Raw genomic sequence first — 1,246 nt, forward strand, 5'->3', positions numbered from 1 at the left:
CCCTTTCCCCCCCTTTCCCCTCCCCCCTCGGTTTTTGTCATTCCTTGGAGGTCTCCCTTCCAAGTACTTGCCAGGGCCGGCCCTGCTTAGCTTTCGAGATTTGATGAAATCAGGTGAGCCTGGGCCATCCAGCTCCGGGCTGACATCCCTAAAAGATGCACCCTCCCCCTTAAATGGTAGCGTTTCTAACAAGGAGTCAACATTTTGCATCTGCCTGCCAGCCAAATATTGGTTCAGGGGACGTGGGTATGTGTACCCACGTCGTGTGCTACGAATGACTTGCATTCTCCACAACACTAACCCCCACCCCCACTCCCAAAGACAAAGAAAAAGCCGTTCTTACTCGCAATTATATCCAAAACAGCTTGGCTTGGTCACGTTACACGTCTCGCAAGATATGGCCTCGTACCAGTTTATTCCTGCAGAGTAGATAAGATGGGGAAGTAGTGAAGACAGAGGAAGGGTTTTTTTCTTCCCTAAATAAGGGTTTATCCTTGAAAGGGAAGTCCTGGGTTGGTTTACACATTGTTCAGTGATAGATAGACTCAGGTGGGTCGCCGTGTTGGTCTGAAGCAACGGAACAAAATTTGAGTCCAGGGGTACCTCGAAGACCAATGAAGCTTAATTCTGGGTATCAGCTTTCATGTCACATGCACGCACACTTCTTTTGAAGGAGTGTGCATGCAGACAAAAGATTATACCCAGCAGTAAACCTTGTTGTGCAGCGATGGAGGTTGCCTTGGACGAGTTGCCATCTGTGATGCACCTACCTCACAAGGTTGTCGTGAGGATGGTTTCTGAGTGAATGGAAAGAAAACTGGGACAAACTTCCTCTGATATTGGAAACTTGTAATAACAGCACTTGATCGTTTTTGTGGTGGAAAGGGCCGTCAAGTTGCAACCTATTTATAGTCACATGTCATGGGGTTTTCAAGGCAAGAGACGTTCAGAGGCGGTTTTGCCGTCGTCTGCCTCTGCGTAGAAACCCTGGACTTCCTTGGTGGTCTCCCGTCCAAGGACTAACTAGGACCCACCCTGCTTAGCTTCTGGGATCTGACAAGATCAGAGTTGGTTTTCTTTTGTTTCTAGGGCTAATATCTGTATGGGGGGGGTGATTGTGTAGACAATGCAAGTAAAATCAAGTGCTGCTTCCCAGAGTGCATGGTTAACTTTGGGAACTCACCGCCACAAGATATTTATTTTATTTAATTTAATTATAATGATGGTCAGTAAATATATATATATA

General features: G+C 46.5%; 1 protein-coding gene across 1 annotated transcript in view; it reads right to left on the minus strand.

Moving 5' to 3' along the window:
* Nucleotides 1-1,246, minus strand: part of IZUMO4 (IZUMO family member 4) — a 32,498-nt gene that overhangs the window by 21,903 nt on the left and 9,349 nt on the right. The window contains exon 5 of the mRNA XM_015413160.1: nucleotides 344-419. Coding sequence (XP_015268646.1) covers nucleotides 344-419 — 76 coding nt within the window. The remainder of the gene's footprint in view (nucleotides 1-343; nucleotides 420-1,246) is intronic.

This window comes from Gekko japonicus, unplaced genomic scaffold (assembly GCF_001447785.1).
Source record: "Gekko japonicus isolate JY-2015 unplaced genomic scaffold, Gekko_japonicus_V1.1 scaffold4912, whole genome shotgun sequence".
Taxonomy (NCBI): Eukaryota; Metazoa; Chordata; class Lepidosauria; order Squamata; family Gekkonidae; genus Gekko; species Gekko japonicus.